At 31.9% G+C, this 19,230-nt stretch overlaps 1 protein-coding gene across 9 annotated transcripts in view; it reads right to left on the reverse strand.

Annotated features, from left to right (window-relative positions):
* Positions 1-19,230, reverse strand: part of LOC118180895 (uncharacterized) — a 111,258-nt gene that overhangs the window by 27,832 nt on the left and 64,196 nt on the right. For 8 of the 9 annotated variants that reach the window (XM_085818196.1, XM_035349957.2, XM_085818197.1 and 5 more), the window contains exons 8-9: positions 14,746-14,860; positions 2,294-2,368 (exon numbers count right to left, since the gene is read on the reverse strand). In XM_085818196.1, coding sequence (XP_085674322.1) covers positions 2,294-2,368; positions 14,746-14,860 — 190 coding nt within the window. Of the gene's footprint in view, positions 1-2,293; positions 2,411-14,745; positions 14,861-19,230 lie in introns of all 9 variants that reach the window. The other variant, XR_015041587.1, reaches the window with a different exon arrangement.

Consider the following 19,230-nt stretch of genomic DNA (forward strand, 5'->3'; position numbering starts at 1 on the left):
ATGATGTTTAAAACCATGCAGTGAAAGAAAGCTATTAATTTCTAAATTCATTATGTAATATATATTGAAAAGCCAAAATGCAACACAACAGAAATGAAATGAGCACAGGAAAGAGAAAATTACTTATAGTTATTGATACATGATGGCATTATTATTCAACACGTATTTAATGTACTGAAAACTACAAAATCAAAGCTTGTGTAGAGACAATTATATTTATTATAAAAATGCCAGATCTCCCACAGATTCTGCAATGTGGCTGTTGTAACTGGTGCATCCTTGGAATAATGCTATGCTCCTCTGAGTAAAATGTTTGTAACAACAGAAAAAAAGAAAATGAATAATGAGTAAAACTGCAAAATCTAAATTTTTTAGCATTTTACAAAAGTCTGAATATCAAGCAAAAGTGATAAAAATTTTATTTTATGCACATAGTGCCAGGAAAAACAAAACCTGTGTATGTTAGACATCTAAAGCTGGTATTGAAAAGACATGGAATCTGCAATGCATAAAAAGATAAAGAACTGAGATGAGAACAGAAAGTGAATGGAATATTATGAAAACTTTGTTCATTACCCATGTGAATGGCGTAGGTACTTGGATCTGTCATGAACACCTGTATTTAAACTACATATTTATGAGCTAAATTTGAATAATTACTTATTTTAATCTCTACTTTCATAAATTAATATTCATTAAGATGACATTTACATCATTAAAGAAAGTGAGAAAGCAAAATATCTTAAATCCTAAGCTAATATATACCAAGTGACAAAAAAATCTCATGACCAGATAAAACCAGTTATTCCACTCGGAGGGTTAAAGAGGTTTTTTTCAAAAGTAACTTGATCAAGTTAACTTTTTAATGTTGATCCCACTCACTCCTCTAATGAAAATGGGAATTCCTTTACCTAAAGTAAATTATCCTTCTTTAAAAGGACTTTCAGAAAAATACAATGAAGAATTATAGTTGAAACCAACAACAACTATACGAATGGGAAATTACACAGCTTAGTATTCAAGATCGAAAGCATTGTTGAAGACTGTTCAGCAACATTCATTCTTGAAGAACAAATACTCGAAAGAGTAAAAAAAAAGTAAAATCTATCTATTTGTACTGCACCTTTGAGGATAAAATACTCTCATTTCAAGCTTTACAAAATGTACCATTTTGAGAAAACAAATTAATATAAGTAATGCTAAAAAAAAAAAAAAAAAAAAAAAAAAAATAAAAATAAAAAAAGAGAATAATTCAAATTTATGTACAGAAGTCTGAAATGAAAATGTATAGTTAATGGTCATCACCAATTAGGCATACTGCATGTGGAACCCTTTTTCATAGCTGAAACCTCTGTATCCTAATTTACACCATGTTACCAAGAATTTGTGCTGTCATAAGAGAAAAGTATGAGGTTGCAAATTACTTCATTTCTTTCAATGAACTATACTTATCAATCAATTCACTGCTTTCAGAAGCATCTTTCGGTGCTCCAGCATGGATTAGCAAGTCATCAATTTGTCCTTCCTTGAAAGCCTGTGATTGCCAGATGGGATACTTGGACTTCTGATGCAGTATACTACTGCCAAGACTTTGTCAAAATCTAGAATTTCATTGTTCAGCTTGAAGAGGATGATACTAGAACAGTTACAAAAACAAGTGTCTCATGAGTGGTCCCAACATATCCAGCAGCACATCTACAAGGAAGTCAACGTAATTTGAGAGTTTTCTGAAGAAGAACCCAGATAAGATTTCTTTAAAATAACTCATCAGAAAGAACCAACATCTTAACATCTACATTACCGTCGAATTTGCATTTCTAGAGAGCATGAAGGCAAAAAGTCCTTTCCCTCAGAATAAAGATATTTTTTAATTAAGAGTAAGGGACAAAACATGATTTTCAAAATTATGAAAAAATGGAATGAAACAGAATAAACAGCAACTGATGTTATATATAAGTTCTAAGAATGAAATGTATATATACATTTGAATATGGTGTATCCACAAATTTTAATGCAGCATGATATTTACATACAATTCAGCTAAAATTTGTATATAAAAAACCTAATTTTAGTAAGTTTATTTATAACAAATGGAAAACAGCTCATGCTACTGCCAATCAAAAATTTAAAACATTAATCATAATACATTAGTTCCTTCCACATTGTCCTTCTACTGTATTCTAAAAAATATGTCACATTAATAATGCAGTTTAAATAAAATATTATAAAAATGTTTAACACAGTTTTCTTAATCGAAAACATAATCAAAGACAGCATTGGATTTCAGAAGTACCTTAGCTGGTGATTTTAATGTACAATTTGGAGGGAGTTCTTCTCGTAATAATTCAGCTGTTGCATCCATGTGTGTCTAAATATAATACACAACACGTATTAGAAAGGAAGTAATTACCTGGAAACAGATACATAATGAATTGATGAAAATAACAATATTTATTTATTAATAAAATAAAAATATAATTAATATGTTAGGACAAGTGTTCTGTATATATCTTCCCACAAATGATAATAAACATTTCTGCAAACTAAATTTTATACACAATTCACAATTTCTATAGGAAAAAATTATTAAACTTTTAAACTAAATACTTTAATAAAAAACCTTAATTAGAACACGGAATTATTAATGTTCGAAAAAAATTTAGGATGTATGAAATTGAAAACAGCATCCATGCAAACAAAGTCCAACTCTACAATTTGGGCGCCGAGTTTTCACCAGAGTTGGGGCTAATTCAATTTACAATATAACTGCAATTATAGTTAAAACACTTACATTATACAAGTAATTTGAAATCCTTCAATTACGATCTAATTATAAATTAAGTGCTTACAGTGTAATTGTAATACAATTTACTCAATCACAAAGTAATTGTATTACAATCACACAATTAACTGCAGTTGAATCAATTATAATGTAAGTGGAATTACAATATGTAACTGTTTTATAAACTGTACAATTACAACATAATTATAATTGCAAAATTTATAATTACAACTAGAATATATAGCCACAATTATAATTATACTGTATATGTACATTAACTAGAATTACAATGCAATTACACCTCTACTCACAGTTTATTACGCCTTGAGGCAGATGCATTACTTTCATTTAAGATATCAATCATTGTCCTAGGAAAACAATATTTGCTGACATGATCATGTCTCTGAAATTGATGCATGAAATGAATGTAAATAATCAAGAAACAGCTTCCAGGAAGTGCTGTGTGTGCACGAAATATAAGATCTTAGTTAAACTTTCATGTGGCCTCGCATAGAGCAGTTTCACAAAATATTGTCACTTGAGAAAGCGTAAGATCTTTATAAATTTAAAATTTATGCTACCTTTTAATGACTGACTAAGTTGGTGATTTATTCCAGTTTGCAGCTATAACATAATGGCATTTAAAATTACAAATGAATTAAATTTCTGGCTTAAGTGTAGACTTATTTTTAATAGTGGTTTTAATATGGGTTCGAATTCCGGCGGACAATCTAGATGTTTGGATATCTTTATGGTTTTTCCTTCCATGAATACAAACCAGTTGCTCTTACAAAGTTTCAAAGACATCCTTAACCTTATATGCTTTGCCGTGCTCAATTAAACAAGCAATCAACTGATACTTTTGCTTAATGTGCACATATTTATCTTTACCCAAAATATTTCCTGCATAAGCAGCAAAACTTACTTTAACTATTAATTACAAATATGCTTTATATACTGCAGCAGTTTCTAATTTTACTCATTTTTTACTATCAAGACAATGAGTTTTCTGAAGAAGAACCCAGATAAGATTACTTTATGGTGTTACTTTATGGTGAATTCTAATCTATTTACAAATATAAAAAATAGTTTAATAAGTTTAGAATCATGCAAAATGGAATATAAAAATGAACAAAACATAAGAATTCAAATGAAAACTAGGTACTGAACTTATTTTTAGAATAAATGGGGAAAAAGGGGTAAAATTAAAAATTGGCCAGACAGAGATTTTATCTGATTTCGCTGTTGCAGTCAACATGCTAATAAATGTCCATTTCATAATTAATAACATTTTTGCAAAGTTGGAGTTTGCTTAATATTACACAGGATGATTTTGGATCGAAAATAATTCCATTCTTCTTTTGCCAATCGTGATCTTCAGACACTTTTGTTTAATAATAACATTGTTACAAAATAGCCAGCTGTGGTATGATAGCTTCGCCACAAAATGGGTTTAGGGTTGCCAGAAAATGGCAAGGAGATGCATGTTACTAGATTTGATGCAAAATCACTCATTTGGCAATAAAATTATCAATGGAGAGAGAGCATTCTAGAATTATTTCTTATTGATTTACCCCAGAATGTTCTCGAAGGCAGGTAAAAAAATAATTATATAAACCTTGCCTGTACATGGAGTAGTGGGTATTGTAAAGAATATTTTTAGTGTGTTTAGCTACGAGAGTAATCCACAGAGTTGGGAGCTGTATTTAGTGCTTTGCTACGAAGCTGTCTTCACCATCATAGTGTGATAGCTGGAAGGCTGAGTTGCTGACTGCTTCAGCATGTTTATTGTAGCTTTTCGATGATTGTAAATGTGTCTTTAGAACTTTCCTGTGAAATACTGGCAAATAAATTGTGTTTTGATTCTTTGTCAAGTGTTGTTGTCAATCACTCCAAATCCACGAACCCGTAGAATGCAACAATGTAGTTTTTTAGTATAGTTTCAATATAGTTTCTGCCTGAAGGTATGGGAACTATTTTGTGCAGGTGCATCCACCAGTAAAAAAAATATGCTTTAACTAGTTATTAAAATATGAATTATATTTAATAATTTCATAGTTGATATCGTTACTGTGAGTTAGATTTCACTCAGTAATCAGTTATGCAGGATGATCTCAGATAGAAAATAATCCCATTTTTCTGCTGGCAACAGTTATATTCAGTCACTTCTTTTTAATAATATTATGCTTGTTTATTTCTCTCTGGTACTATGGAAACTAGTTCAGAAAGGTGCATCCCTAGTAAAAAAATAATGTGTTTTAATTACTTATTGAAAATATAGGTTGTATTTAATAAAGGCCTATTTCACAGTTAATATCATTACTGCAATTTAAACTTCCTTCAATAATAATGCAGAATGCTCTCGGATGGAATAGAAGGCTAATTTTATGCACTCAAAGTCCACCAATGGCTGAGTAGTAAGACTATCAACATTAGACCCTGGTTTAAATCTAAGGAAACATATTGGCTTTGTAGGCTCTTTTGTTGTCTTACCCCACAGTAATATAAATAGCCAGTTTCCCTAAAAAAGCCCTTCATGAAAGCATCTCTCTTCTTCAGCATATAGCCTTTGTGTGCTTTGCCATAATCCAAATAACTTAACCTTCTTCCGGAAAAGTCATCTACACACACTATAAAATTACGCTTGTTTACTTTTACTTGAATCTCTGGAAAATATATCGTACAGGTGCAATCACTTCTAAGTAAATAGTGTTCTTTAATTACTTATTGAAAAAAATAATAAACTAATTTGCCATGAGTAGTATTACTGAAAAAATTTAGTACACACAGCAATTAAGCAGGATGGTTATGAATCAGAGTCAAACTTCTACCAGCTAAGGTTGAAAAATGGAATTAAAATGGGAAGACTATGAATGAAATTTTCACGATTTATTTACTGTGTAATATTTAAAAAAAAAAAAAAAAGACCAGTTCCCTTAACAGATCCTCCCCAAAGACATCTCTTTCCATAGGCATACAGTCATTACTTGCTTTCCCTTAATCAAATAATTCAAATCCACGTATCGGTTGGCAAATATCATAAACATGCATATTTGTTTAACAAAATTATGTTAGTAAAATTTAGTTTTATATGAAACAGTGAAAATTAATTTCTGAACATATATTTCACTTTAACTAAATTCCTATTACATATTTACTGAAAATATGTGTAGTTAACAAAAGGTTAGTTAATAATTTTATGTTGCTTTTACAAGCTGCATTAATGCAAAATTCAAGCAAGATGTTTCTAGATGGAACAGACTAATAATTTTCTTATAAGTGATTATTCCTTTATATTACTTAACAATTTAATATCCAAAATTGTGAATCAGTTCAGATATACTGACAATTACAGCAATTTTCAATTATGATACACCTGGTTTCTAAAGCCCTAAACAAAGAAAAAGGAGACAGAAACTAAAGTGTGCAATTATCCAATATACAGGCTCACCAAGAGTAAGGTTTTTGTTTAGGTTAGAAAAGTTTCAGATCTCAAAATTTTGAGTTCAAGTTCCAAATTAGCCCACCAGCGGCCAAGCGGTAAAAGCCACTGAACAATGGTAGTTCGGTCTGGGGTTCGAGTCCCGGCGAACGGGCTGGCTGCATGGACGTTTTCATGGTTTTCCCCATGTGTAAAGTGGATACGAGCCAGTTTCCCTTAGAAAGACCTCCGCAGGGCATCCCTCCCTTTCCGTGTAGTGCCTAAGGGCGGAGCACATAATAAGCAAAAAAGAAAGTTCCAAATTAGATATGCCATCAGCATTATGGAAGCCATGTGTTGTAGACTGACCTAGAAATGAAACAGTACAGGAAAGTTATTGCAATTTTTAGAATACAGAAAGGAAATACCCAAATTAAAAATGAGGAATTGCTAGGAGGTTATTGCTAATTTAAATTATAACCCTGATTTACGTATTTTTTTATCTTACATAATCCTTCCTTTCAAAGAGAAAAAGGCTTGGTGACAGAAAAGCCTTTTTAGAAAAATGCATTAAAGAATTAACGAAACAAGAGAAATAAAAAATAAAGAAAAAATTCAAAATTTTGATCTAAATAATTTTTAAAATAACAAAATCTTGCAGATATCATTTTTAACAATAAAAATTCTATTGAATTTCTGAAAGTTCATTTTTCTGTAAAATACTGTATGGAATGTCCTAATTTTTTTCAATAAATAATGGAGTTCTGTAAAATCTTTGCTTGAGTATGATAATCATAATATTTTGCAATTAGCTTGAAAGTCTTCCATAAAAATTTACTGTTATCAAAATAAACCAAAATTTTCTTTTACATATTCATAAAATTTGTATTAAAATTAATTAATTATTTAATGCTTATAAAATAATCCACATTTTCTTAATTGTAAAGCAATGTAAAATGGAATTTAAAACTTAATAAACATAGAAAAATAAAAACATTCAGTATGATAATAAAATAAATTTCGATAAAAATAGGTGGGTTAGCATTAGCCTCTTAATTCCTCATTTTTAATTTGAGTATTTCCTCTATTCTAAAAATTGCAATAACTTTCCTGAACACAGAATTTGTTCTAGATCAACCTATGAAACACAGCTTGCATAATGCTGATGACGTGTCTAACTTGGAATATGAACTCAAAATTTTGAGAACTGAAACCTTTCTAACCTAAACCAAAACCTTCCTCTTGGTGAGCCTTCATATTGGATTATTGCACACTTTAGCTTCTGCCTCTCTTTCGATAATGGCACTATTTCACTTTGCTCTCTTCCTATTGCAACAGTATCAAAATGTAAATGTTCTTGAATGTGCACGATTAGAGTACCAAGTAAATCATGGTGACAGGTGTCAATTGAATTAAAATTAATATTAATCTTACTTGGTTGCCAAGTTTCCTTGACATTATGGATTCAACATTTTAATAATCTAAGCAAACAGAATTCTTCCTCTTCAGTATGGATCTATGTTCTACGCTATCTATGTGCTATACGATCAACATTACTGTGTCTTTTTCTCTTCTTTATTATATTATACACCAAAGAGCCATTACATTTTGACCACCCTCCATCTGTAACATTGGACTCGCCCCAGAACAAAACCACTGTGTGTGCACGGCTGATGTTAAAGTATATAGAACGTCTATGCAATGTGTTTTCAAACATAGCACGATTAGCGACATAATGGGAAAAGCAGCTGATTTATCAGACTTCAATAAAGGTCAAATCATTATGGCTCAGTGACTGGGAACATCAATATCAAAAACGGTGTGTTTAGCCAGCTGTTCGCGTGCAGTTGTTGTCAACACATATTGAAAGTGATGTATCGATGGTGAAACGACAAGTCGCTAGCCAGTAGTGTGTCGTCGATGGCGCATTGACTCCAGAGGGGAGCAGAGATTGCTACACATTGTTCCCCATGACCAAAGAGATATAACAGCCGAAATTACCACCAGCTACAGCAATGGTGACCCAGACAGTGTCTCTCAATACACTGTGCAGCATACATTGCTGCATATGGGCCTATGCAGCCGGAGGCCGCCTCTTGTTTCTACACTGATGGCATATCATCACCAGCTGCATCTGCTATGGGCCAAGAAACATCGGAATTGAACATCAGAAGAATGGAAGAAAGTTGCATGGTCCGACGAATCACATTTTCTGGTCCATCACATTAACGAGCATGTGCCAATATGCTGATTTCCAAATGAAACTCTGGCTCCTGGATGCACAGTTGGATGGAGACAAAATGGTGATGGGGGTATTACGGTGCGGGCAATGTTTTTACGGAGCACATTAGGAATCATAATCCTGATGGAACAATCCCTGACATCTGTGCGTTATGTGAACATCGTTGCAGATCAGGTTCACCCATTCATGGCAACAGTATTTCTGGTGGGGTATGGTGTTTACCAACAGGATAATATACCATGTCATAAGAGTCAAATCATCAGCGAATAGCTCGAGGAACATTCCAGTGACTTCATGTCTTGGCCTCCAAATTCACCTGGCATTAATCCAATAGAGCATTTGTGTTCCAACCTGGAAAATCAAATTCGTGCTGTCACGCTACAGCCTCGCAATGTGAGGAAATTGCAGGACCAGTTGGTGAGCACTTAGTACAAGATACTATCAGCACCTTATGAAGTCAATGCCACACTGGCACTGGCAGTTTTGAGGGCTAAAGGTGGTTCTACATGTTATTAACAGGATGGTCATAATGTAATGGCCCTTTGGTGTGTATATATGTATGTGATATTTGCAGTAGATCGACATTGGAAACGATGAAGCTTGGCATCAAAATCTGGACATGGCTGAGTGGCTTACAGCAAAAATGATGACACAGAAGAGGTTACCTGTTTTGGTTCCACATCTTTATTCAATTCAAATGGTAAATTATTATTCTTTTAGATTCTTCAAGATTACATATGCAATAGTAATTTAGACTGAATAAGATTAACTCTAAATTTACTGCATCATACTATTCAAACAAATTCTGTGTGACAGATGGAAAGAGCGACAGCAAAAAGTTCTTAAGCAGCAGGAGGAGAAAAGCAACCGTATTTTTTATGTTTTACATGTATATATTTTAAAAGTTAGGATTAAAATACTTAGAAAAAGCCATAAGAATATTTGAATTCAACTTATCCCTTTTTCCGAAACACATTGCAAAAAGAAAAATTTTAACAAACAATATTTGAACTGAAAATGCTAAATACATTAAAATGGATACATATGAGTACCAAAAACATTTCATAGAGTCGTCTGTTCAAAGCTTCAAATGGAACTTGTCAAGGGAAAAGTTTTTTGAAGCTTCAAACCAAGTTGATCAACAATACTAACTAAAACAAGTTTCATTCCAACAAATCCACCGAGACTTTGAATGGCAAAGTGAATTTAAATTTTTTAAAATTATCAACTCAAATGAACTGTCTTACTGAATTTGTTTTTTTTCCCGACTTGTTTCAGTTGTTCAATCCACAAAAGTATTGAATGTTGAAATTAGTAATACTAACTAGAGACTAAAAAATTGACTTCAATTATAATTTTGATATCTAATTTTAGACTAGAAGCACATTTTAATTTTTGATGCAAATATTCGTCGATGCCATGAAATTTACAATAAGTGATATTAACCCCTTAACTGTCACTGAAAACATACAAGATTCATTTCCCAGTGCCACAGTTTTTCACACAGGCGCGCACAGTTATGCGATGTATTAGGGGGAAAATAAGTGCAAGTTTCACTTTCTAAAATCTATTTACTTTCACAAAATAAAAAATAAAAGAAAAAAATGAATGCACAAAATTTAATGTTTTGAGTAAAAGTATAATAAAAATGATGTTTTTTAATAAAAAAGATCACTAAAATGGAGTTTCAATCAATTCATTTTTAGACCAGTAAAGTTCAATATCAGGTTTCAGTGTTACACCTTGTGAAATCAGTATGCCTAAAAAAACACATAGTTCTTCTGATTTTGTTCTTGATTTTTCGTTTGCAAGGTGTTGGTTCATATATTCGTCTAAAAGACGGTTAGTTTCAGTAACAATATGAAGCCCGAATGACTTGTCCTCTGCAGCAATATTTTTGCTTTGGCACTTTTTCTCAAATAATAAAAGATATTTATCAATAGGGATGTCAGAACTTTGGTCATCAAATACAGCACACTGAAATTTATCCATGACCTGTGCAATTTCACTTTCTTCTATAGACACTTTTGTTTTCAACCTTGTTTGCATACCTAATAGTAGAACACACCATTGAGATTTCACATTAATTAAAATTGAATCATAATTTTTTAGAAGCACCTAATCACGAGACACTTTTTCTGAATTTACACCAAATCACTGAAACACACAAGGCACCAACAATGCACTTTTTCCGATGAATTTGCACCAAATACACTTTGAAAAAGAAAAATTTTTTGAAGCACTGACAGTCACTTTGCACTTAATGCATGGAAAACTCAAATTTGAAGCACCAATGTTGAATATTCGCTGACACTTTTTTCACCATAAACATTGTTAGAATCTTTCAGAAGATATGCACATTATTCACTATGCGCAAATATGCCAAATCGATGGGATGCTTAACACATCACTTTTTCATATTTCACTGCTGAGATCGATGTCTAACCCCCCCCCTTGTCAAAAAAAATTTCTCTTGTTTGTTTGTTAGAAGATTCAACTATGGTCATGAAGCTGACTTGGTTTTTTTCTATTTTCTTTATTAGTCATGATCCTCTAACCATAGTTTAGCACAGAAGTGCTACCACACACAAATTAAATTTTTTTCTTTTCTTTCTTCTTATTGTAGGGTAATATTTAATTATATTTTTGCAAAATTTAAAAAACTTTTAACTTAATTATACAAGTTATTTGTCTTCAATTTCAGTCTTAATTTTGTACAATGTTTTATTTTATTAACTAATATTAAATATTTTTGAAAGAAAAACTTTTACAGTTGTACAGTGCTAAAAATCAGTTACCTTTTCCTAAGGAACAAAGTTTTTTTGATCTATCGTACTAAAGCATCCCCTAACCACTAGCAAGATGGTATGCTGATTTTGTTGGAAAGGACATGCCAAATTAATCGTCAAAGTATTATTGTCTCATTTAGTATTGCATTATATTATTATGTTTTTATATCGAATCTTCTGTTGTATTAAGTATGTGTATCCACAATTAGAATAATTTATGCAATTAATCATTTATTGAGCAAGATATTTCTATATCAAGGTTCACAACTCAGTCTGTACTACACTGACTACCAATAAGTATTTGGACACGTATGCAAATGACGATATCTGCGGTCCTAAGGTACATCACGGACTCCACCGGTATATATCGTGTACGAAACAGCATTGGCTTTAATCGCATGCAAGATGCCTCGCAGTTCGGAGCTCTCTGATTTCGAGAAAGGTATAATTATCGGGTATCACAAATGTGGCCGATCCTTAAGGGACATATCTAGCGATCTGAAGTACCCAAAATCGACAGTGGCTTAGTGATTAAGAAGTGGAAGGTGAGCGGTTATTGTCGGAATGTGCCCCAAGTCGGCAGACCAGCGAAACTGGGAGATACAGACCAAGGAGTGCTGTCCATAGAAATTCGGAAGAACCACACCCAACCGATGGCCCTTATTCGCGAGGAGTTTCAACAGGCATCCGGGACTATTGTTTCAATGAATACCATCCGTAAGGAAGCACATCTGCTTGGTTTTCATGGTCGTGCTGCTGCCCATAAGCCTTTGATCACAAAATCCAAACGCGCTGCTCGGTTAATGTGGTGCAAAGCACATCAAAATTGGACCGTAAATAAGTGAAAACGGGTTCTTTGGAGTGATGAATCAAGGTTCACTTTTTACCGTTCGGATGGTAGGGTCTGGCGTCTCCTGCCAGAATGCATTGTGCCAACAGTCAAGTTCGGCGGAGGTGGAATTATGGTCTGGGGGTGTTTCTCCTGGTATGGGCTGGGACCCTTGGTCCCCATTCATGGTAAGCTCAACTCCGATGCCTACTGCACTCTTTTGGATTACAATGTGCTTCCTACGTTGTGGCAGTTTTACGGGTTGGATCCCTGTTACTTTCAGGACGACAATGCCAGTTGTCATGTTTCGACGTTAACCAAGGCTTGGTATGGTGCCAATGGAGTTCATTGAATGGACTGGTTTGCCCAGAGTCCAGACCTGAACTCTATCGAGATCCTCTGGGACAAGCTGCATCGCCGAATTCAGGGGTGCACTACCTGTGCAAAATCGGTGAAGAAACTTCTATGTCTTCTCCAAGCCAAGTGGAAGAAAATAAAACTAGCTGTCAAACAAAGACTTGTGGAAAGTATGCCCCGGCGGGTCCACACTGTAATTTCCTTTCGTGGAGGCTCTACTAACTATTGATTTTGAATAAAGTTAGTTTTTCGTTTCTATCACAGGTGTCCAAATACTTATTGGTAGTGTTATCAGCCAATAGATGGCATTGTAGAAAAGCCGCTGATAGAGGGCGCATAATGTTTAGAATGTTCCGTAATGATATGTATATATGTATATAATTGTTGTAACAATAAAGCATTTATAAAATGCAAGAGTTATCCCGATTGAATGAAAAGTGAAAACCCGACTTACCCCTAGCCATCCTGAGATTAATAACGGAGATTAAAGCTAACAGTAGTCGGTGTATAATGGAAATATTTTCATCAACAAAAATTTGAAAAACTTTTTAGTGAACATTTACTTTATAAAAACATATGAACATTTACCTTGTGAAACTATTTTCATCAAGAGACTTTACATAAAAGTTTTCATTCGGCATTCAAAAGACATTGGACATTTTAACAACTTGAAGACTAAAAATTATATTTGTGTTAATTCATTGTTTAGTTTCTTTAGAAATTACATTGTTTGTATATTATCTGTTAAGTATTTCGTAATCTGTATATGAGAAAGGTCATGAATCTTGACAGGGCATAGGAAACCCTGTAGGCTATGTCCTTGATGCTTTCTCATTTCTTTCCTCAAACGATAAATTTTCTCTTGCTCCGCTAATTCACTAATTGCTTTTCTGCCACCTTGCTCTCCTGACCTTTCTTTTAAAGGGGGAATGGATCTTTCATTCTAAAAATAAAATAGCAATAAATTTCCTAACTAAATGAAAAAGATCTCTCATCTAATCTGTATTGTGCAGTTATCAGTGAAGTCTGAACCTAACACCTGTACATTAAACTGCCATGTGATCTGAAATGGAATGTGATATAAATGCTTAATTGCATGGCAACTCTCTCTCTTCTGTCTACCCTTCTGCTTACAGATGCTTGTGCACCTTGCCGCTATCCATGCAGAGACTACTTTTTCTAATTTTCCTCCTTAAGAAGATATCTGCATAAAATTAGGGGGGCATAGCACACCCACAGTGACAATGTGCATTATAATCCAGGAATAAAATTATGTGTGGAATTTACCGTTATGTGTCATCTTGCTAACTACACAGTCTCTTCAATGCCAATCCATTGCAACTTTCACCAAGTCACCTTATTTCAATAATAAAGCAGTTTTATTAAACACACATATATATGCATGTAAGACGAAAATATAAAATAAAAATATTAACTTTAATTTGCAACATTCCCTTAAGTCCCTATTTTAATTTTGATAATTCTCTTTTCCATCCTAAAAATAGTATCTGAACATAATAAATCTCTCTAAATCATGTAATTTCAAAATTAAATACCAGTAATAATTTTAGAGAGTTAATAATTAACCTATCAAATTTGAGCTAAACCAAAACTAAATCATTCAGAACGTTCTTCTTGAACACATCACATTCTTTAACTTCTCTATGCTATCAATTCACTTGCCATCTGTACTCCGTTTATCTTTGAATATCTTTCAAAATTCTACAGTTAACAATATAGTTAAAAAACAGGTGCAATCAGTGTGCCATTTTACTACATTGACATTAAAACATGTTAACAAGAATAAAATAATGAATATTTAAAATTGTCCCTACATTTCCAACTATTGCTTCATGATACTGGCTTTTGTCTTCAGTATTTAAATTATTTTATATAGTATATATATTCGGCCTTGTATAGATTAATGGACTGGGTTACATTTGTAATTGTTCACAATCTGCATTGGAAAGAAAAATATCTCTATTTAAAATCATCAAATGATCTCAGAATATCGAACACAGATCTCAGAATACAGAGAGAAATCAAATACAGAAGAGGAAAAAATACATCTCAATGAAACTCCCACATAGTTGATGCAACACTAAATTTGAAACAACTGAAAAATTCTACAAAGAATAATTTTTTTAGCTGCCATAGAACAAATTCTTATGTGCATATTGATAAAATATCTGCCAGATAAACTCAAATTTTACATCAGTAATGCAAATTATGAATAAACTTGTGTTTCTGTTAAAAAAGAAATTACATAATAGAAAGAGAGATAAAAGTGTACTTATCATGAAGTACAATTATAACAGTACTTACTTTGTAAATATTTTTAACTTTCTGCAGATGTGTATTCATTTTACCTAAAGCCAGTAAACTGGTGATTATACCAGACGTAAATGTATTTAAACCACCACCACTTGTTAATACACCACTAAAAAGCAAAAATTTTTATTATATTCCTTACAGTTCAGTAAATAATTAAATGAATTAAGTAGCAGTCAACAGCAAAACTTTACTTTTAAAAACATCTTTCACATTTCTTTATTACATCTTCTAAGAATAAACTGCATATTAGATACTAAGTACAACATAACTATACAATAAATGAGTGAAAATTTATTTTTTACAATGAATGAAAATGATTCTAAATTAATAAACACAATAAATATATATTTACCAGATTGCTTAGAGCCATTAAAACAAAGTAAGAAAATTATAGTTACAGTTATAAAAATGTACTAAAGAAGTTTATTTTACCTTGATAAAAATAATTATCATAGGAAGCTTGCCAAATTAATTAACTAGGCATAATAAATAGACACGTATATGTGCTATACAACCTACAGAAGAGTTTGAAGGATCATTCAATTGGAAGATGTAAAAAGGGGCAATGTGACAAAAGTCAAATTTTACAGGAGCAACAAAAAGCTATCCAATTCCTCACTAGAATGTCAGAAAACGTCTGAAAAATTCTAAGATACATTTCTTTCTTAATTTTTGTTGTTGACTTCTGACATTCAAGTGAGGAATGGCGTAGTTTTTTTTTTTTTTTTTTTTTTTTTTTTGTGTAATATTTAACTTTTGTCACATAGCCCCTTTTTATATCTCCAATTGAATTCACTAAAAACATCATAAGAAATTCTCTACTAAAGAAAAATATCCATCTCCTACTAGAAAAATATATATTAAAAATACAAATTCATTGCTTTATGACCGGTAAGTTGCAACAACTAATAATATTTTAAAGTTAAATAAATACCTTAAGATGAAGGCAAAATCATTTGCTAATGAGAAATGTAAGTTGAAGATTAAGATAATAAAAAAACTGCATCAATATAATCAAATAATGAATAACTTTTGCTCTATAATAACATCTGCAAACTTGCAAAACGAAAACAATAGTCCTTCAGGGACAAAGCCCCTTTGGAATAAAAAAAAAAAAAAAAAAAAAAAAAAAAAAAAAACTAAATAAAATCCAAAGCTTTCATATTTTACATTATGCCCAAATGGGCATTTTCTTAACATTTTGTGTTTTACTTTTATTTATTTAATATCATATTCTTCGCACTTAAACTTTAAAATTCAGTTCAACAGCAAAATAATTTTAAAATAAGCCTATCTTTAGAATTTCTGATACATAGTCTCGCACACTGAAGATAAATTTTTTTTTTTTTTTTCTTTTTCTCCCGTACAGTGTTGCCATTGCTCAATTTGAAATAATTGAGTTTGTTAATAAAAACATTCATCAAATGTTTTAAAAAATTTTAAATAGATAGTAAAAAAAAATTCTAAATTTTGTCTTCCAGATGCCCATAATGGGTGGTAATGTAGATTATTCAAAATTTGATGGATCTAGCTACCATTCTTTTATCACAATGCGAGAAACATACACACATTTATGCAGATTCTTCATTATTTAATTTCTTTAAACATAATACAGGTTTCTAATATTCAGTGGCAACAATTTAAAAAGTGAATCAACATTTATAGTGAACCATGCTAGTACTTCTGGGCAAGTAACTAATCCCCTTTGGGCTAATAACTAAACTAATGCAATTCAGGCTTAACTGTCTCAGTGTGCGATAGAAGCAAGACAGAATTTAGTAGCACTAAATAAATATATCATTGTAGAAGAAACAATAATTTAATATAAATATGTGCAATCAATAATTTGGCTCAATTCATGTGATCAATAACTTAACTTGTCTGTTGTTGCCAATCTCAAGATACACAGCCAATACACGATGCTATTATGCTAGGTTATGATTCCAAGGAATTTTTATCAGTATAGCAGATTGGGTTATTCCTTAACTTTCTTATTTGTCCCAGCTTATTATTTTTTGCAGACTGTTTTTATTACGACAATTTTATGAAAATTAAAGTTTAAACTTTTAATTATGTTGAAAAGAGTTTCTAATTCTGGAGCTGCAACAGGATCTATAAAGCTAAAGCATATTTTGATATCCATTAAACAAAAAGTGGAACTGCTGAAAAAAATGGATAAAGGTATATTCATCTTAAAATTATGTGAGGAGTATGACATAAGAAAACAGAAAAAGGAACTTTTTGAATTTTTTGTGGATTCTGACACCCCACTCACTATGAATAACAAAAAAGTTATTCATTACACTAAACATGTAAATCATCACAAAGTGATGACTGAATGGGTGAGATAACGTAGCAGCGAAAAAGTGCCATTGACGGGTCCAATGCTAATGGCTAAAGTTAAAACATTTCACGAACAAATGAGCTTAAAAACTGAGTTTACATTTCTAAAGGTTAGTTAACCAAATTTAAAAATCGCCATGGTATAAGGCATTTACAAATTTCAGGTGAAAAGGCTTCATCTGGTACTGAAGATGCTGAACTGTTTGCACATGAACTCATTAATAGTCAAAAGTAATCTTCAAAAATACCTTGATGACCTCTACAGAAAAGCCTCCAACTGGTGTCAAAGATTCCAAAGTGAGACTAACAATTTTAGCATGTGCAAATGCTGCAGGAACACAAAAGTGTAAACTTTTCATAATCCAAAAAAATTGCAGATGAATTCATTGAACTCATTAATAGTGAAAAGTTATCGCCAGCAAAAAATTACACAGCTGATAAAACTGGTCTTATCTGACAATATATATCACAAAACCATGGCAACCTCAATAATAAAGGCACCAGCTGGTATCAAAGATTCTAAAGCGAGACTAACAATTTTAGCATGTGCAAATGCTTCAGGAATGCACAAGTGTTAACTTTTCATAATCGGAAAAAAATACATAACCTGGAGAATTTAAAGGAGTTATGATTTTCCTTGATATCGTGCAAATAAAAGACTATGGATGACACAAATGTTAATAAATGACTGGTTTGAAAATCATTTCATACCTGAGACTTGGCAGAATTCAGTTGGTTTACCCAATGATGCAAAAATTGTCCTGATTGTAGACAACTGTTCGATTCATACTTCACTTACTAAATTTACTAAATTTTAGTAAAAGTTAATGTATCTAAATTATTCTTTCCTCCAAATTCTACACCCACTATTCAGCCAATGGAATCGGAATAGTGCGCATGCTGAAATGCAAATATATAGTCGAATTTTTAAAATCCGTGCTGAATTTCTTGAATAATGGAAAGACTATTGAAGAATTTTTTTAATATTTTAGCATAAAATCTGCTTTGTGGAGCAACACAAGATCAATGGAGGATGCGTCTCCAGATACTCTGAAAATGCTTGGCATAATTTATGGCCAGATACCATATTTCATGGTGAAGATGATGAATATTGATAGCTGTGAGTGTGAAGGTTTTTGATATCGCAGACCAAATGTGAAATTTTGCAATTAATGAATTTTGTAAAGAAATGAAGAAGCGATAATAAATAAAGATGATATAACAGGGGATTTTCATTGTGATGACAATGGCCTGATCATCAATCAATGAATCGATGAATGGAAAAATCTGAAGTATGGTTCTAGATCCAGAAAATTAGCACTTCCAATAGTGAAGATAGTGACAGAGAGGTTATTAAAAATGAAAAAAATTCGATTGACAAGTTAGTCGGTATTCTCGACACAGAAATTACAGGACTTGAACAGTGGAACTTTGTAACTGAACAAGAAATTATGTCTGTTTATAGAATTAAAGAGAAAGTATTAGCACAAAAAACAAATCAACTTAAACAACTTACATTGAAAGAAATGTTTAATAAAGAAAATAACAAGTATTAAGCCTTTACCCCCTCTAAATTTTGATGCCATTTAGATCATAAATATTTCATATAATTTCTTCATGCCATCTCACTAGTTTTAAACTGATGACTTAATATTCGAAAAAAAATCCCACATTCGAAGCCTCGACGAGTCTGAATCTCGGACTTTGTACTGTATTACAAGAACATCACTTAATTTTTATGGCCATAAAACTAAATTGAAACTTTAATTTTATCATACAAACATTCTAAAACCAAGTTATATGGTTAACCTTTTATATGGCAAAGAGGTTTATATGAGTAATTGCATACCACAGCACCAGCAAGAAGTCATACTGATTTGCTTGCAGAGGAAACTGTCATTTTTTGCCATAGTTTACTATTATATCTTATTTTTTGCTGTTTCTGTACAGTAATTATTACAATAACAAATCTAATTTCGTTTTATAGTGCATAAAATAAAATTTCGTAACTATATACTAGAAACATTTTAATTTCATGCTGATTATAACACGTGGTTTTATGAGACTTTCAACCAACTGTAAAAATTCATCATGTGTTTCTCAAGAACTTTACAAACTTATCTCTTAGACTTT

This window comes from Stegodyphus dumicola, chromosome 1 (assembly GCF_044657685.1).
Source record: "Stegodyphus dumicola isolate Sdum_Otavi_A_Nest chromosome 1, ASM4465768v1".
Taxonomy (NCBI): domain Eukaryota; kingdom Metazoa; phylum Arthropoda; class Arachnida; order Araneae; family Eresidae; genus Stegodyphus; species Stegodyphus dumicola.